General features: G+C 44.9%; 2 protein-coding genes across 4 annotated transcripts in view; one reads left to right on the forward strand and one right to left on the reverse strand.

Moving 5' to 3' along the window:
* Positions 1-5,445, forward strand: part of LOC119484331 (G-protein coupled receptor 22-like) — a 6,221-nt gene extending 776 nt beyond the window's left edge. Inside the window, exons 2-6 of one of the 3 annotated variants that reach the window (XM_037763074.1) lie at positions 1,532-2,205; positions 2,921-3,021; positions 3,228-3,372; positions 3,483-3,629; positions 3,788-5,445. In XM_037763074.1, the coding sequence (XP_037619002.1) occupies positions 2,993-3,021; positions 3,228-3,372; positions 3,483-3,629; positions 3,788-4,834 (1,368 nt within the window). In that variant the 5' untranslated portion in view covers positions 1,532-2,205; positions 2,921-2,992 and the 3' untranslated portion in view covers positions 4,835-5,445. The remainder of the gene's footprint in view (positions 1-1,531; positions 2,206-2,920; positions 3,022-3,227; positions 3,373-3,482; positions 3,630-3,787) is intronic. The other 2 variants (XM_037763075.1, XM_037763076.1) reach the window with 2 other exon arrangements.
* Positions 1-17,529, reverse strand: part of cog5 (component of oligomeric golgi complex 5) — a 54,539-nt gene that overhangs the window by 19,923 nt on the left and 17,087 nt on the right. The window contains exons 3-6 of the mRNA XM_037763073.1: positions 16,452-16,509; positions 16,011-16,065; positions 14,222-14,291; positions 11,919-12,039 (exon numbers count right to left, since the gene is read on the reverse strand). Coding sequence (XP_037619001.1) covers positions 11,919-12,039; positions 14,222-14,291; positions 16,011-16,065; positions 16,452-16,509 — 304 coding nt within the window. The remainder of the gene's footprint in view (positions 1-11,918; positions 12,040-14,221; positions 14,292-16,010; positions 16,066-16,451; positions 16,510-17,529) is intronic.

Consider the following 17,529-nt stretch of genomic DNA (forward strand, 5'->3'; position numbering starts at 1 on the left):
TCTCTCGTGTGTCTCCGCTGTTCAGACTCAGACTCCAACACAAACTCCAGTGAAGCACCAAAACCTCTTGGTTGTATCTAGTGAAGCTGTTAAACAGTGTTGGCCGCGGTCGGAGGACGCGGGGGAGACCGTAGCTTTGGTCTCCAGGACCGGAGTCTCTGCTCCTCTGCTCCTCTGCCTGCCTTCACTCACACACCGCGCTCCTTCTCTCTCTCTCTCTCTACCTCTCACGTGCATGCTGCTCACTCCACACTGCAGAAGAGTTAGTTTAGCTCTGAGAATATCTAGTGAATGTTCAGTGGACGTTTGTGCAGAAATAACTGCTGCAGCTCCTCCAGACCAACAGAGGTTTCCCGTGTCTTGTGAAGTGACGGGGCTCCTCAGAGAGAAACGTTATCGTCTCCGACCAAAACTCCGGTGTGAATGGAAACTTTGTGCTACAAAACCTTCAGATAAATGCTGCTGAAATAAAAGCCAGAGAATCTGCAGCCTAACAGCTGATCTCAGGTAGTATTGATTTACAATTACAGGTGAGGAAAAATCAATTCTTAGATGCATCGTGATTTTCTCTTGAAAGATCGTCTCGATGCAGAAAAGTCAATAAATGAAAACCCAACTCTATATTATCATCCCTGTGTTGTAAGAGCAGCACAGCTCATCTGGAGAACGGCCGAGCTGGTACGAAGTGTGTCTGAGAGACAGCAGTCTGAGCAGAGGACAGTTTAAGTTTAACAATGAAGATATGAAGTGAATATGGAGTAGAGGTTGTATTCAGTATCGTCCGTGGCCATGGTACAACTGGTTACACATATTATAAAGTTAGAAAATACACCTCCTAAACTGAGCGAGGGGCTCATCGTAGCATATAAGAATACACATACAGTATACATGTGTAAGTACAGACATATCGTCTCTTAATCACAAATATTACAATAAATACTGTCAATAGAAGAAGTCTTACAGGAACACCTTACTGCCTGAATAGAAATGGTGAAATGTTGATCTAAATCAGGAACTATCTGATTAAAGAATAAGTGATATGGACCTTTAATGCCAGTCTTCAGTACGTGACATCACCATCACTACAGCCTTCAACGCTCAAAGCCGAGAGCCAGATTTTAAATCTCGAGACCGTCCAGTGAAGTCGTGATCTGGCTCAGAGAGAGGCTGAGACCATGTGTGGCCCATTGTTGTGACAGTTAGTCAGCATATCATTTCAGACAGTCTGCAGACAACCAGCTCACAGTTCTCACTGCTCATTTACTGAACAACACATGACAAGAAGCATCAAAGATAACAGGCATCAAAAACGGATTAAACACACGAACATGAGCGCAAACACAGAGACAGGCGTCCAATTAGCACAGAGAGAGCTCGCTGTCTGTCAGGGGATGATGAATGAGCTGGAATGACTGTAGGTGGGAGACGTGATGCAACATGCAGACCAGGAGGAAGAGATCCCATTTTAATGTGACTAATCTATTTCTTTCATACTTCATGGACTGAAATCTTCCATCCGTTCTTCTTCCAGAGTCAGAGATGGGATGTGAGGGAAGGTGGTGACCACGATGGGACATGACATCATTCTGTGGAGGATAAAGGAGGAGTACAAAGACTCTATATGACCTCCATCCGGGTCTCTGACCTTTGGTTCAGCTCTGCCTCCCCTCGGATCACAACCATTTGATGGGTTTATGTCCCTCTGAACCTCCTCGCTCATCTCTACTGCGTTCACTGACATAAAGAGCTGTGGACCGCATCGTGACGACTAGCAGATACCTGAACAGTGGAGAGAAGTGGAGACAGGAGGATTGTTCTGGCTCTGGCATCATGTTCAAGCGGGGATGAGACTGGAGGCAGCGGGCCAAGCACAACGGACAATGAGACAGAGCTATGCATGAAAGAACGCATTGATCTTAGAGCACCGCACTGATGCTGCAGACCACATGCCCCCCGACGAGGGGAGGGCGTCTGCTGCTTTCTGTGGATCACAAACAGACTTCTCCCTTTGCCTGAGTGGAGCCGGGATCCCCACAGCTAAAGCTCACGAAGACTTCTCATTGTCCCTCAGAGTTTGACATGTTCCCAGAGAGGATGCTGTAAATGAGGAGGATGGACTGAAGACTGATGGTGGTGGGATGGTTTGACGAGCAGAGGCCACTTGGACTGCTGCTGAGCTGGAGAGGACGCTGCTGGGAGGGAGTGGTGAGTTTAAGACCGATATCACTCTCACACTTTCTAGTCCAAACCTTAGAGGAGCAACGTCCAGAGAATAGAATATACTAGTATTCTCTGGTGTGTTCAGGCTCAGCCAGCGAACCAGGACTCTCGTATGGCTCGTTGGCTCCACAGATTCTTCTAACTGGTCCTCCTGTCAAGTTTCAGGTTCAGATGCTGTTTGACCCGGTTCTGTCACACTTTGTTTGAAGCATCCTGGACTTGTTTGCTCTTTGCCATAACTCAACGTCTCTGGTGTTAAAACCAACACGCCCCGACACAAACTGATCATCTGTTTGGCTCTCGCTCCCCAACACTGACAACATAGACCTTACATTTAACAGCACACACTAAGATCAATAATGTTCCCACACTTCTGCTCATACAGTGAAGACGTGTTTGGTGTATGTACTGTATGTGACCTTTGTCCTCTGTGCAGTTTCAACATGAGTTAAAATGAGTAAAAAGCACCTTTAATGTTTCCATACCAGGTGATGTCTTCCTTTAAATCCTCAGCGGTCAGACTCAAACTTTATCTACAAACACAACGTTTACTAAATTGTCCTTCAGCATTGTGTAAAAGTCACCCTAGAAACCTAAAACCCCACTGAGATAATGATGTCAACAACAAGTCAAAGCATATTCCAGTTATCATTTACTAGTTAAACATATTTCAGATACATGCTGAGTTCTTCTTTGCCAGATGATTTATACAGTACGAGTGTGATGACTTGAAGTGGAGCTCAACAATCAGAGTACTTAGAGAATCCACTCAATGATTGTGGAGCAGCAGAGTCAAGAGAGGTGAATGGCATATTACCAGTAGCCCTAACCCTAACCTAACCTAACCTAACCTAGCCCTAACCCTAACCTAACCCCATCACCTGCTTACAGGACATTCCTCCCTGAAAGGAAAAGGTTCACTTGTCTGGTGGATAAAAAGAAGATGTGGTAGAATTTAATCTGCTTTTAATATTTGGTATTGAATGGACCTTTGTGATGCTCTCCAGGCCTCTTCCTCCCACCAGGATAATGCACACATCCCCAGAGCGGATCTCTGCAGCCACCATGAGCAACATGACGGTGCTTGACACCGCTGACCCCTACGACCTTGACATGACCTCAGACGAAGCTGTCTACCCCATCAGCTTCCAGGTGACGCTGCAGCTTCACAGCTCATTAATGGGTGATTATGATCACCGTGTATTATTCTGACTAAAACAACACTGAATGTCCCACTAAGGTCTTCCTCTGTTCCTTGGTAGGTGTCTCTGACGGGCTTCCTGCTGTTGGAGATAGTTCTGGGTTTGAGCTCCAACATCACCGTGCTGGTCCTCTACTGTATGAAACAGAACCTCATCAGCTCCGTCTCCAACATCATCACCATGAACCTGCACGTGGTGGATGTGTTGGTGAGTCCTGACCTCCACTAACATCTAATTACATGGAGCGGTTGGATACTGAGACACACTACTGAGTCCTACTGATTACTTTGCTTTTACATGGTTGATTTCTTGCCTCAGAAATTCTCCTGTCCTCCTGTCCTCCTGTCCTCCTGTCTTGTTTCCAGGTGTGTGTCTGCTGCATCCCGCTGACGGCGGCAGTGGTGTTACTTCCTCTGGAGGCGGACACAGCCATGGTCTGTTGTTTCCACGAGGCCTGCGTCTCCTTCGCGAGCGTAGCTACTGCCTCTACCGTGCTAGCCATCACCGTGGACCGCTACGACATCTCGGTGCGGCCGGCGAACCGCGTGCTGACGATGGGCCGAGCCGTGGCTCTGCTGGGATCCATCTGGGCTCTGTCCTTCTTCAGTTTCCTGGTTCCCTTCATGGAAGTGGGCTTCTTCATCAGCTCTGGCTCAGAACTTGTGAACCAGACTGTAGTGGTCACTCATACCAACGAGTACTACACTGAGCTGGGTTTGTACTATCACCTGCTAGCACAGATCCCCATCTTCTTCTTCACAGCGGTGGTAATGCTAGTGACGTACTACAAGATCCTTCAGGCTCTTAACATCCGCATCGGAACGCGCTTTCAGCACAACCTGCCGAAGAAGAAGCAGAAAAGCAAAAACACCATCTCTCTGAGCACCGCGACACAAGCGGAGTCCACGGACGCTTCCCAGAGCAGCACCGGAGTCCGGGCGGGGGGGAATGCTACTCTGGGCATGAGGGCATCCGTGTCCGTCATCATCGCTCTGAGACGAGCGGTAAAACGTCATCGGGAGAGACGGGAGAGGCAGAAACGGGTCTTCAGGATGTCTCTTCTCATCATCTCCACGTTCTTACTCTGCTGGACTCCGATCACTGTGCTCAACACCATCATCCTCAGCACCGGGCCCAGTGATCTGACCGTTCGCCTCCGCCTGGGCTTCCTGGTGATGGCCTACGGAACCACCATCTTCCACCCGCTCCTCTACGCCTTCACTCGCCAGAAGTTCCAGAAGGTTTTGAAAAGCAAGATGAAGAAGAGGGTGGTGTCTGTAGTAGAGGCCGACCCTACGCCGAACAATGTGGTCATTCATAACTCCTGGATCGACCCCAGGAGGAACAAGAAGGTCACGTTTGAGGACACGGAGGCCAGACAGAAATGTCTGTGCTCGCAGGACGCCGAGTGACGGGATTAACTCAACTGTAAATATGTCAAATATGTAGAATCAAAGGGAACTGGTCTGGTAGAGTAACAGACTACAGAAACATTTATAAAAACTGGTGTTTTGGAGGGATGGATGGAGTTTGATTACGCAAAGAGAGAGAGGTGGAAAGTATCTGGAGAAAAACCTGGAAGAACTCAGACTATGATGAAGACTATGATGAAGTCTATGATGAAGTCTATGATGAAGTCTATGATGAAGTCTAAACACGCTAAACACACATTAACAGTTATTAACAGCGGAGGACAGGACTCTGGGCTGCTCACTAAATGAATACTAAAATAATGACCTCAGAAAAGAGGAGTTCTCTGAGATCAGAGGAAACACAGCTAAAGCTGAAGAGTTTCATGTGAACAGTGAGACTACCAGCAGCTGGATGTGAAGAGTTCAACTACATTTACACTGGATTCTTTCTTCAGTGCAAAACATGTCTCAAAATAGGAGTCATAGGCATGAAGAGTTATTTATTGATATTTATTACACGGCTGTGTTGAATACTCCATTCTGATTGGTCAATCACAGCGTTCTACGGTCTGTTATTTGTTACCGTTGCTATGTATAGCAGACCGTTGCTATGCAGACTGTTGCTATGTATAACAGACCGTTGCTATGTATAGCAGACTGTTGCTATGTATAGCAGACTGTTGCTATGTATAACAGACTGTTGCTATGTATAGAAGACCATTGCTATGTATAACAGACCGTTGCTATGTATAGCAGACCGTTGCTATGTATAACAGACCGTTGCTATGGGTGCAGCTCTGATGTGGGACTCTGGAGGACCGTTTTTGTGTCATAATATTGATTTGCTCAGTAAGTAGCCGTGTAATAAGCAGGATAATGTACAGAGAGCCGTCGGGGTGCAGCATCAATGCCCGGCACGCTGTACATTATCCCTGACATATTATGGGATGTTGTGGAGTCATGGAGTCAAGGAGGATTCAGTCATTACTCTGTATCTAAGCAGCGGTTGGTTCTGTTCTCTGGTTAGCATAGGATGAGAAACATGTCAATGTACACTCATAGAATGGTATGGATATATTGGTATGATATTGTTTGTCACCATTTGTAATAAATAACCAAACGCACAATATGTGACAGCAGCCCTCTGCTCTCTGGCTTCTCCATGTACGATAGGATATAAGATATACGCTATAGGATATACACTATAGGATATACGCTATAGGATATAGGATATACTGTAGGATATAGGATATACGCTATAGGATATAGGATATACGCTATAGGATATAGGATATAGGATATACTGTAGGATATAGGATATAGGATATAGGATATACGCTATAGGATATACGCTATAGGATATACTGTAGGATATAGGATATAGGATATAGGATATACGCTATAGGATATACGCTATAGGATATAGGATATAGGATATACTGTAGGATATAGGATATAGGATATAGGATATACGCTATAGGATATACGCTATAGGATATAGGATATAGGATATATGCTATAGGATATAGGATATAGGATATACTGTAGGATATAGGATATAGGATATAGGATATACGCTATAGGATATAGGATATACTGTAGGATATAGGATATAGGACATACTGTAGGATATAGGATATAGGACATACGCTATAGGGATATATGATATAGGATATACGCTATAGGATATACGGAGGGATATAACAGATCAGACCAGTGGATCAGTTTCCTCAGAGGTCACCTCTCTCTGATTCATCATGTAGTAGTGAGCTTTTAAATCTATAGTTCAGACTACTGTCTGGTGTCTACACCAACGTTCCTCTCCGTCCCAGACCTAAAGTGCGTGGACATCATTTTGTGTATTTCAGTTATAGAGTGTCCATATTATGCATTTTTTTTTGGGGGGCTTTTATTCCTTTATTTATTTTGACAGAGACAGAGATAGTTTATTTGTAAGGGGGAGAGAGAGGGGATGACATGCAGCAAAGGGCCGAAGGTCAGATTCGAAGCTGGGGCCGCTGCGGTAAGGACTAAGCCTTGGTACCTGGGACGCCCGCTCTACTAGGTGAGCTACTGCAGCGCCCCCATATTATGCATTTTAATAAAGATGTTCTAATAGTGGTAAGCCCCGGGGAAAAGAAATAGCACTGAAATTAAAACATCTTTCAGACGAGCCTCTTTAAACCCCACTGACGTGAACCATTAAAGGTCCCAGATTGTAAAAAGTGACATTTCATGGCTTTTATATTATAAAGCAGGTTTAAGTGATATATAAATAAATACTGTTAAAGTATCGAAACGCTTAATCCACAGAGAAATACACACAGCCCGTATTCAGAAACTGTGCGTTTGAAACAAGCCGTTAGGATTTCTGTCCATTTGTGATGTCACAAATCTACAATATTTAGACCGTTACACAGTTTTAAACATAAACATTCTAAATGTGTCCCAGTTTATTTCCTGTTGCAGTGGATGTGAATCCCATCAGCTGACAGGAAGTAAACATGGACCCAAACTGTTGCCTAGCAACGCAATTCTGTTGCAATGCACTAAAACAGAGCGTTTCAGACAGACAGGTGAATACAGGTATATTCAGACAGAGGGTGAATACAGGTATATTCAGACATAGGGTGAATACAGGTATATTCAGACAAAGGGTGAATACAGGTATATTCAGACCCAGAGGGTGAATACAGGTATATTCAGACCCAGAGGGTGAATACAGGTATATTCAGACAGAGGGTGAATACAGGTATATTCAGACAGAGGGTGAATACAGGTATATTCAGACAGAGGGTGAATACAGGTATATTCAGACAGAGGGTGAATACAGGTATATTCAGACCCAGAGGGTGAATACAGGTATATTCAGACCCAGAGGGTGAATACAGGTATATTCAGACAGAGGGTGAATACAGGTATATTCAGACAGAGGGTGAATACAGGTATATTCAGACAGAGGGTGAATACAGGTATATTCAGACCCAGAGGGTGAATACAGGTATATTCAGACAGAGGGTGAATACAGGTATATTCAGACCCAGAGGGTGAATACAGGTATATTCAGACAGAGGGTGAATACAGGTATATTCAGACCCAGAGGGTGAATACAGGTATATTCAGACAGAGGGTGAATACAGGTATATTCAGACAGAAGGTGAATACAGGTATATTCAGACCCAGAGGGTGAATACAGGTATATTCAGACAGAGGGTGAATACAGGTATATTCAGACACAGAGGGTGAATACAGGTATATTCAGACAGAGGGTGAATACAGGTATATTCAGACAGAGGGTGAATACAGGTATATTCAGACAGAGGGTGAATACAGGTATATTCAGACGGAGGGTGAATACAGGTATATTCAGACAGAGGGTGAATACAGGTATATTCAGACAGAGGGTGAATACAGGTATATTCAGACTGAGGGTGAATACAGGTATATTCAGACAGAGGGTGAATACAGGTATATTCAGACTGAGGGTGAATACAGGTATATTCAGACAGAGGGTGAATACAGGTATATTCAGACAGAGGGTGAATACAGGTATATTCAGACACAGAGGGTGAATACAGGTATATTCAGACAGAGGGTGAATACAGGTATATTCAGACAGAGGGTGAATACAGGTATATTCAGACAGAGGGTGAATACAGGTATATTCAGACAGAGGGTGAATACAGGTATATTCAGACACAGAGGGTGAATACAGGTATATTCAGACAGAGGGTGAATACAGGTATATTCAGACAGAGGGTGAATACTGGTATATTCAGACAGAGGGTGAATACAGGTATATTCAGACAGAGGGTGAATACAGGTATATTCAGACAGAGGGTGAATACAGGTATATTCAGACTGACAGGATGAGGAAAATAAAGGTTTTTTTTAAACATTACAGCATGTAAACATGTTCTAGTAGAAACACTAAATACAAGTATGAACCTGAAAATGAGCTGATATGGGACCTTTAAACACAAAGCAGCGAAGCGGCGGAGCAGCGGAGCGGCGGAGCCCACTCCAGAAATTGTTGGAATTGTTGGACAACCAGCGACTGGCACCAGAAGCAGAGACACTATCACCTTTAAGAGGTTGCTGAGGACACTGACCCCATTTAAAAGCTCTGTGTGTGTGTGTGTGTGTGTGTGTGTGTGTGTGTGTGTGTGCGTGTGTGCTGAAAACACTTCATCCTCCTGAACCCACACTGTGATAGCTGAGGGTGTATGATGGGAGATAACTGAGGCTGGTAGTATAGCAGATAGATAACTGGTGGCGTTGACATTCCCTGTTGGTCTGCTGACAGCTGAAGGTCACATCCAGCCACCGTTAGACAACTACAACTCTGATCAGGAGAATGAACCAAAGTCTACGATGAACAGCTGATAGAAGAGAGGTTGAAATGGTTCCCTGCTGTGAGCTCATCACACACCTCAGGTTCATTACCTCCTCTGAACAGGATGCTTGAGACAACGTACACACACTGATTCACAACGTACACACACTGATTCACAACGTTCACACACTGACCCCAGCTCATCGTCTCGGCCCACAAGTTCACCTAATTGAGCCCCTCTGAACAACACAGGGAGAACATGCTAACTCCACACTATGAGTGCAGGTGATGTGCTGCTGGTGTCTGTTGGAGCTGGAGGAACACACTATGAGTGCAGGTGATGTGCTGCTGGTTCCTGTTGGAGCTGGAGGAACACACTATGAGTGCAGGTGATGTGCTGCTGGTTCTGTTGGAGCTGGAGGAACACACTATGAGTGCAGGTGATGTGCTGCTGGTTCTGTTGGAGCTGGAGGAACACACTATGAGTGCAGGTGATGTGCTGCTGGTTCCTGTTGGAGCTGGAGGAACACACTATGAGTGCAGGTGATGTGCTGCTGGTTCTGTTGGAGCTGGAGGAACACACTATGAGTGCAGGTGATGTGCTGCTGGTTCCTGTTGGAGCTGGAGGAACACACTATGAGTGCAGGTGATGTGCTGCTGGTTCTGTTGGAGCTGGAGGAAGTGGATTGCCTCTATTTCATTATGTAATGATTCATCCTCAGTGTGAGTTAAACTCCTGAGAGCTGTAGCTGGTGTGTGAGAGAGTGCCTGCTCTTTCCTTGTGAGGTGAACTGTTCCTCATTCAGTGCTTTAGGTAAGTGACTACATTCCTTTATGAGTTAGTTTAAAGTGATCTAATGAGCTGTGATGCACTGACCTCGCAGTAAAACGTTAACACATGGGTCCGTGCACGCTGTGCTCCAGTGCCTCTCCACTGTGTTCTGAACATTTAGTGTGCAATGGTGTGCACGGTGAAACCTTAATGATGGTAAGCTAGTAAAGCTGTGAGCAGCAACCCTCTTCACACTGGAGCATTAAAAGATGAGCAAAGACCTTCATGTTATCTATTTCTAATCCGCTTTCACAGGAGGGCTTTTAAATCACCTCAAATATCAAAACAGTCTTCCATTAAAGGATGTCAACTGATTCCAGAGGAGAGTACAGAACAGACGAATAACGAAAAGAAAGAACGATATGTCAATACAATGAAGTGCAGAAGACGGAGAGAAGAGATGGAAATGATGAACTAGCATCATTAAAGCCCGTTGGTGACATAACAGAGGACTGATATGGAGGACACCAGCAGCTTCTCCCCGAGCCTTTCCAAGCCGACCTAGAGCCGGTGGCAGCGCACCGCCTCGTATGCGGGACTCCCCAGCCTGCTGTGTGTCGCTCACACCCTCCAGCTGGCTGTTAACGAGGGTCTGTAGGCTTAGAGAAGGACTCGTATCGGGACTCGTATCGGTACTCGTATCGGTACTCGTATCGGTACTCGTATCGGTACTCGTATCGGTACTCGTATCGGAGAGTATCCAAATGTAAGTACTTGTACTCGGTCTGATATAAAGTGGTATCGGTGCATCCGTAGTTTCAATACAACGGGGATTTAAGGTGAAATTTAGAAGCACAAACTTCTGGGCCTGCAGCCCTAACACTACATGAAACACTCTAAACCCTTTCATTGTAACTGTAGACTGCTAGAGGACCAGTTCACTGCTAGAGGACCAGTTCACTGCTAGAGGACCAGTTCACTGGTAGAGGACCAGTTCACTGCTAGAGGACCAGTTCACTGGTAGAGGACCAGTTCACTGGTAGAGGACCAGTTCACTGGTAGAGGACCAGTTCACTGGTAGAGGACCAGTTCACTGATAGAGGACCAGTTCACTGGTAGAGGACCAGTTCACTGATAGAGGACCAGTTCACTGGTAGAGGACCAGTTCACTGGTAGAGGACCAGTTCACTGATAGAGGACCAGTTCACTGGTAGAGGACCAGTTCACTGGTAGAGGACCAGCTCACTGATAGAGGACCAGTTCACTGCTAGAGGACCAGTTCACTGGTAGAGGACCAGTTCACTGGTAGAGGACCAGCTCACTGATAGAGGACCAGTTCACTGCTAGAGGACCAGTTCACTGGTAGAGGACCAGTTCACTGATAGAACTGATAGCTTCCTGAAGCTAAAAGCTGCTTTGGCTGCAGAGTTGTTTGAACACGTTGACGGTTAAACTCAGTGGAGTTGAGTTCTACATTCTGAAGGTAAACTCATATAAAAGCACGTCTGAGTCTGACAGAGTTAAACACAAACCTGTTCTGAACTGTTGGACTGATCCTTTTCTATGTTTAGTTTCAGGTCTTGCTGAAGTTCCTGATAGTGTTTAATCTGTGGAGCCGACCCACAGCAGCGTGGCGTGCACACTACAGCTGCTCTGACTGAAAGGTCAACGGCCCCGTCATCACTGGAGCTGCTGTATAATCTCCTCTTCCTGTGGTCCTACAGAGCACAAACAGCCACACTAGAGGCTCTAGTGAAGCCTACCACTAGTGAAGCCTACCACCTCTCCACATACAGGTTCTACTGCTAAACATCTGGCCTTGTGTCCACCTCTACTAAAAACAAGACCTCACTCATTCCCAATGTCAGCTTCAACGTATAACGGAAAGCTGTCAGTGATTTGGAATACAGTATACTACGACAGTGTTAGGACAAATATAGGAATATAGATAATCAATAACATGTCTACGTCCTTACCGAGTTCGTTGAGGCTCTGAGCAGCCTTGGTGATCTCCCGGCTGCCTCCCTGGAGCTGACCCTGGAGCCTCTTGCTCAGGTACAGGATGCGAATGATCCTCCGCAGCAGGTCACAGGCCACCTGGAGCAGGACGAGAGGACGAGAGGTGAGAGGATGAGAGGACGAGAGGACGAGAGGACGAGAGGTGAGAGGGCGAGAGGACGAGAGGTGAGAGGGCGAGAGGACGAGAGGACGAGAGGCACGATGGTGAGAGGGTGAGATTATAAAGACATCATCATGAGATAGACCTGAGGCTGATCTGGGAGCAGCACTTCACTCACTCAGTTCACTCACTCACTTCACTCACTCAGTTCACTCACTCAGTTCAGGTCTCCTCTCTGACTCCTCCAAAAACACTTCAGGGAATCACAACCAGTTCACGTCTCTGCTCCACATCAGCTCCTTTAACTTCGTCAGTTAATAAAACAGTTTAATGTTTTCCAAATATGTTCCATATATACAAGAAACAATCTATGTATTATTATAACTAACTCAAAGATCCTCTTTCTCCCAACAGACTGTCCACTGAATCTTTAAATCTTTTTAAGAGCAAAATAAAATAAATAAAACTTAAATACAATATAGAAATCCTGGCTTCTGATCCACAACACCTGAATGATAGTACAGGTTTAACAACCTGATGAAGAGTTTAAACAGTCTGTTGAAGGGGTTAAACAGTCTGATGAAGGGGTTAAACAGTCTGAAGGGGGGTTAACAGTCTAATGAAGGGGTTAACAGTCTGATGAAGGGGTTAAACAGTCTGATGAAGGGGTTAAACAGCCTGCTGAAGGGGTTAAACAGTCTGAAGGGGGGTTAACAGTCTAATGAAGGGGTTAACAGTCTGACGAAGGGGTTAAACAGCCTGCTGAAGGGGTTAAACAGTCTAATGAAGGGGTTAACAGTCTGATGAAGGGGTTAAACAGTCTAATGAAGGGGTTAACAGTCTGATGAAGGGGTTAACAGTCTGATGAAGGGGTTAACAGTCTGATGAAGGGGTTAACAGTCTAATGAAGGGGTTAACAGTCTGATGAAGGGGTTAACAGTCTGATGAAGGGGTTAAACAGTCTAATGAAGGGGTTAACAGTCTGATGAAGGGTTAAACAGCCTGCTGAAGGGGTTAAACAGTCTGATGAAGGGGTTAACAGTCTGAGGGAAGTTGTAATAATAAAGTAGAATGTAAAGTCCTATCCATCTGTTGAATAACACCAACTGTTCTTATATAATTGCACATCTTGGTCAGCAGCGCTGCTTTCAAAGCCAGGCGAAGCTCAATCTTACACTTTATGGTTGCTATGCCAACTCATCAGTAACCATGGAGCTATTCCTGCTCTTTAACTACAGTATGTACGAGTACAGTCAGTATGAGCTGGGAGGAAATCATCACACTGAACTAAGAGAGAGGAACGTAGAGAAGGATCTCTCATGAAGCAGCTTCCACAGGAGGTCACTCAGGAGGTCACTCAGGAGGTCACTCAGGAGGTCACTCAGGAGGAGGGAGATGGAACACAACACTAAGTCTTAAAGAGGCCGTTAGGAGCACCGGAGGACACCGGAGGACACCAGAGGACACCGGTCCAATCTGGCCTACTTGAGCTTTAACTGCGTGATGCAGCGGACGCTCAGAGAGGGAACAGAACCATGTCAACCATATCTCCACACGTGTCCACGTTGATTATCTGAGGCAGACAGAGAGGCCTCGGACTCCCCAGAGACTGATCACCTGATGTTTGAGTCTCCTACTGAAGGCAAGACATACACAGAGCCATCGGCCATCAGCCATCAGCCATCAGCCATCAGCCCTCAGCCCTCAGCCATCAGCCCTGGAGAGAGACCTCCCGATCACACTGACCTTTCTACAGCCACTGTTTCATCAATATTCAGTCATGATTTCCCTCAGCTGCACCAACAGGAGACGTGCAACCCGGCGCTCATACCGAGCGGCACGTGCACGTGTTGCTTGGTCGTGCACGCTCAGGAGCTTGGAGGCACACAACAAATCTCTCTTGCCTACACATGAGCGAACGCTGAACCTCTCTCCTACTCACTGGTGATTCCTCCGTGGGTTTAGAAACACTTGGAATCAAACGTAAAATCATGTTCTTCAGTAGAACGGTTTCTTCTGTTAATATAACCCATCATCACTATCATCAACATCATCATCATCACCATCATCATCATCATCACCATCATCATCATCACGATCATCATCATCATCATCATCACCATCACCATCTTCATCATGGAAGGTGTGGTGGAGAGTTACCTGCAGTCGGGCCAGCTGGGTGATCCTGGCCACGATCTTGTTGTACGGGTCGACGATCTTGGTCCTTATCCTGAAGAGATGAAGAGTACATGACTTCATTATATAACATCATCATCATCATATAGACCTTTAACCATCGACTTTCTGATGAGTGGACGACCCGCTCTACCTCCTGAGCCGTAGCCGTCCCGTTCAGTAACTAGGCAGGGCTGAGTCGTCATGCACCTTAACTTTGAATCTAAATGTGTTGAGAGCTTTTGTTTCTCTGGTAATATAAAATAATGTATTCAAACTTACTAGTTGTATTGTTGCTCATGTGAAGTCATAAATATGTGATGATATTGAAACCAAGGTTTCAGGAGCTTTATGGACTCTGATCAAATAAAGGATCATGTGATTCTAAGGCCCAGTTCAGAGTAGAGACGGTGTTATTAACAGGTGTGTGAAGTCAGAGTAGAGACGGTGTTATTAACAGGTGTGTGAAGTCAGAGTAGAGACGGTGGTTATTAACAGGTGTGTGAAGTCAGAGTAGAGACGGTGTTATTAACAGGTGGATGAAGTCAGAGTAGAGACGGTGTTATTAACAGGTGTGTGAAGTCAGAGTAGAGACGGTGGTTATTAACAGGTGTGTGAAGTCAGAGTAGAGACGGTGGTTATTAACAGGTGTGTGAAGTCAGAGTAGAGACGGTGTTATTAACAGGTGGATGAAGTCAGAGTAGAGACGGTGTTATTAACAGGTGTGTGAAGTCAGAGTAGAGACGGTGTTATTAACAGGTGTGTGAAGTCAGAGTAGAGACGGTGTTATTAACAGGTGGATGAAGTCAGAGTAGAGACGGTGTTATTAACAGGTGTGTGAAGTCAGAGTAGAGACGGTGGTTATTAACAGGTGTGTGATGTCAGAGTAGAGACAGGGGTTATTAACAGGTGTGTGAAGTCAGAGTAGAGACGGGGGTTATTAACAGGTGGTTGAAGTCAGAGTAGAGACGGTGGTTATTAACAGGTGTGTGATGTCAGAGTAGAGACGGTGGTTATTAACAGGTGTGTGAAGTCAGAGTAGAGACGGTAGTTATTAACAGGTGTGTGATGTCAGAGTAGAGACGGTGGTTATTAACAGGTGTGTGAAGTCAGAGTAGAGACGGTAGTTATTAACAGGTGTGTGATGTCAGAGTAGAGACGGTAGTTATTAACAGGTGTGTGATGTCAGAGTAGAGACGGTGGTTATTAACAGGTGTGTGATGTCAGAGTAGAGACGGTAGTTATTAACAGGTGTGTGAAGTCAGAGTAGAGACGGTGGTTATTAACAGGTGTGTGAAGTCAGAGTAGAGACGGTAGTTTTTAACAGGTGTGTGATGTCAGAGTAGAGACAGGGGTTATTAACAGGTGTGTGAAGTCAGAGTAGAGACGGGGGTTATTAACAGGTGGATGAAGTCAGAGTAGAGACGGTGGTTATTAACAGGTGGATGAAGTCAGAGTAGAGACGGTGGTTATTAACAGGTGGATGAAGTCAGAGTAGAGACGGTGGTTATTAACAGGTGGATGAAGTCAGAGTAGAGACGGTGGTTATTAACAGGTGTGTGATGTCAGAGTAGAGACGGTAGTTATTAACAGGTGTGTGAAGTCAGAGTAGAGACGGTGGTTATTAACAGGTGTGTGATGTCAGAGTAGAGACAGGGGTTATTAACAGGTGTGTGAAGTCAGAGTAGAGACGGGGGTTATTAACAGGTGGATGAAGTCCGTCCTATCTGGGTAAATGATGACATCACATGCAGCCAGAGGAGGACAGATGTACCTGTCAACAGCTGCCTGCAGAGCGCTGATCCTCGTCTGCATCATCTGAAGAACTCCTGAAAACAACAACAACAACATGTTCCATCAGTAAGATCTGACCCAGCTCCTGTCTCAGCAGAACATCTGAAACATGCTAGCCCTCTCTGCTGGTCAAACACAAGAACTGCAATCATTGAACAGACAGGTCATTATTAAACATCCAGTGTATAATCAGCTGATAATAAGAATGGTTGTGTTTCTGTTAGATTAGAATGAGTCGTTTATATCTTTATAGAGAGCAGGTCCTCTCTCCATGAGTCCTCCATGTTTCTACAGTAGCCCAGAACAGACAAACCAGACTCTGTCTCTACAGAGGGACGTTCAGGTACTGAAATGAACTGAACCAACGTCAGTCAGGAGCGTTCTGAAGCCCAGGGTGAACGTTATCATGGTGTCTCTTTACCTTCCAGGGACTCGATCCCAGTGGCCTGAGACAGCAAGTCCTCATGTCTGGCCACAACCTGGAAGGAAGCAGTAGAACATGAATGGATGAGGTTCCCACTGAGGGACGCGGCTTTAAGCAGCTTCCTGTCCTACAGACAGACATCAATCTAAAAACACACAACACACTTCAGGCAGTAATTAAAGTATTAACTACATTCAATAGGACAAATCATACTAACACTGAGTGGGTTAGTGCTAAACATCTGGGCTGAACATGTGGGCTAAACATCTGGGCTGAACATGTGGTCTAAACATGTGGGCTAAACATCTGGGCTAAACATCTGGGCTAAACATCTGGGCTAAACATCTGGGCTACAGTGTTGTTGGTGATGAAGAGAGTGGTCATTGTGTGTGGCGTTTCCATGGTACCTGGCTGTGCAGCTCCTTGTCCAGCTGACTGATGCCCTGTGTGCAGTATAGTGTAGTATAGTATAGTGTAGTATAGTATAGTGTAGTATAGTAGTGTACTATAGTGTAGTGTAGTATAGTGTAGTATAGTATAGTGTAGTATAGTATAGTGTAGTATAGTGTAGTATAGTAGTGTACTATAGTGTAGTGTAGTATAGTGTAGTATAGTATAGTGTAGTATAGTATAGTATAGTGTAGTATAGTATAGTGTAGTATAGTGTAGTATAGTATAGTATAGTATAGTGTAGTATAGTAGTGTACTATAGTATAGTGTAGTATAGTGTAGTGTAGTATAGTGTAGTATAGTATAGTGTAGTATAGTATAGTGTAGTATAGTATAGTGTAGTATAGTGTAGTATAGTATAGTGTAGTATAGTAGTGTACTATAGTGTAGTGTAGTATAGTGTAGTATAGTATAGTGTAGTATAGTATAGTGTAGTATAGTAGTGTACTATAGTGTAGTGTAGTATAGTGTAGTATAGTATAGTGTAGTATAGTATACTATAGTGTAGTGTAGTAAAGTGTAGTATAGTATAGTGTAGTGTAGTATAGTGTAGTATAGTATAGTGTAGTATAGTATACTATAGTGTAGTATAGTATAGTGTAGTATAGTATAGTGTAGTATAGTG

Source organism: Sebastes umbrosus, unplaced genomic scaffold, assembly GCF_015220745.1.
Source record: "Sebastes umbrosus isolate fSebUmb1 unplaced genomic scaffold, fSebUmb1.pri scaffold_155_arrow_ctg1, whole genome shotgun sequence".
Classification (NCBI taxonomy): domain Eukaryota; kingdom Metazoa; phylum Chordata; class Actinopteri; order Perciformes; family Sebastidae; genus Sebastes; species Sebastes umbrosus.